The 1,097-nt window shown below is 45.9% G+C and overlaps 1 protein-coding gene across 2 annotated transcripts in view; it reads right to left on the bottom strand.

Annotated features, from left to right (window-relative positions):
* Positions 1–633: 633 nt before the first annotated feature.
* LOC121690386 (protein Dok-7-like) overlaps positions 634–1,097 on the bottom strand; it is a 41,023-nt gene continuing 40,559 nt past the window's right edge. For both annotated transcript variants that reach the window (XM_042070906.1, XM_042070909.1), the window contains one exon: positions 634–773. In XM_042070906.1, coding sequence (XP_041926840.1) covers positions 634–773 — 140 coding nt within the window. The remainder of the gene's footprint in view (positions 774–1,097) is intronic.

Raw genomic sequence — 1,097 nt, 5'->3', positions numbered from 1 at the left:
TGTCACTCTCCCTTTAGACACCACTGATTGGTGTGTGTGTGTGTGTGTGTGTGTGTGTGTATGTGTGTGTGTGTGTGTGTGTGTGTGTGTGTGTGTGTGTGTGTGTCTGTGCCTTGGTTTTATTTTGGTTGGGTGCGCAAAGTGGCGACAGATTAAATTAATTTGCCGGCTATTTATTTTCCTTAAAGACACACACATCCTGGGCGGTCTAAATATATTCTCTAGTTTGGACGTGAAATAGGTGGGGTGTTGTTAAGTGCTGGGGACATTTGAAGGAGAAAAACCTAAGAACACCCAAGGGGGCAGGCGTCTATGGATGGCTGACTTTGTACATATGTTTAGTCCTCATTGTCCACAGTCCACCCAGTTTAGAAACAGATTCCACTAAAGTGGACAAAAGTAGCCTTGAGGCATTCATCTTCCTCTGTCTTCGTTGTCATTGTCCCAAGTCTATCAGCGTTATAATGTCGACCATACCCCTCACAAACCTGAATCTCTTCAAACAGGTCAGCTCTTCTAAGTTCTGCGCTCACGGCATCCAAATATAGCGGTGTCCACATCTGCAGTCCACTTGCCAGCCTGTCGTCATGTCAACGATGCCAGGGGTCAAAGGTCGACCTCTCCTCATCTTCCTCATTGTGGCAGCCCGCCTCTCCGCTTCTGCTCCAGCTTCAGCAGTCCCTCCTCCCGGCCCAGTGCATGCTGGGTGCCCACCTTGTGCGCCGTCTCCGTGGCTGTGATGTCGATCTGGGCGTACTTTGTGGAGCTTCTCCCTGGTGATGTGACAACAACAAACACACAAAACAACAGACAGCAAACAACACACTCCGTTATCCCACTCTACATAGAAACAAAGAATGGGGAGGAACACTGGCATTGAAGAGGGTCAAGCGATGACAAATAATCTGTGCAAAATAAACATAACACAATGAAACACAAAGGCGTCTGATGCTTTGTTCTGTAATTAAAAAATCAATGATGAAAGACAAACACCAATAATTCTTGCAAAGGCACATACACTAGCCTCTATGATCTTATTCCTAATTACCATCACAAAGAATGATAAAGACAAACAACTCCTCTCATATCCCGTTAGA

Source organism: Alosa sapidissima, chromosome 18 (genome assembly GCF_018492685.1).
Source record: "Alosa sapidissima isolate fAloSap1 chromosome 18, fAloSap1.pri, whole genome shotgun sequence".
NCBI classification, from domain to species: domain Eukaryota; kingdom Metazoa; phylum Chordata; class Actinopteri; order Clupeiformes; family Clupeidae; genus Alosa; species Alosa sapidissima.
Note: the sequence above shows the minus strand (reverse complement) of the source record. Positions and strands in the feature narration are given on the sequence as shown.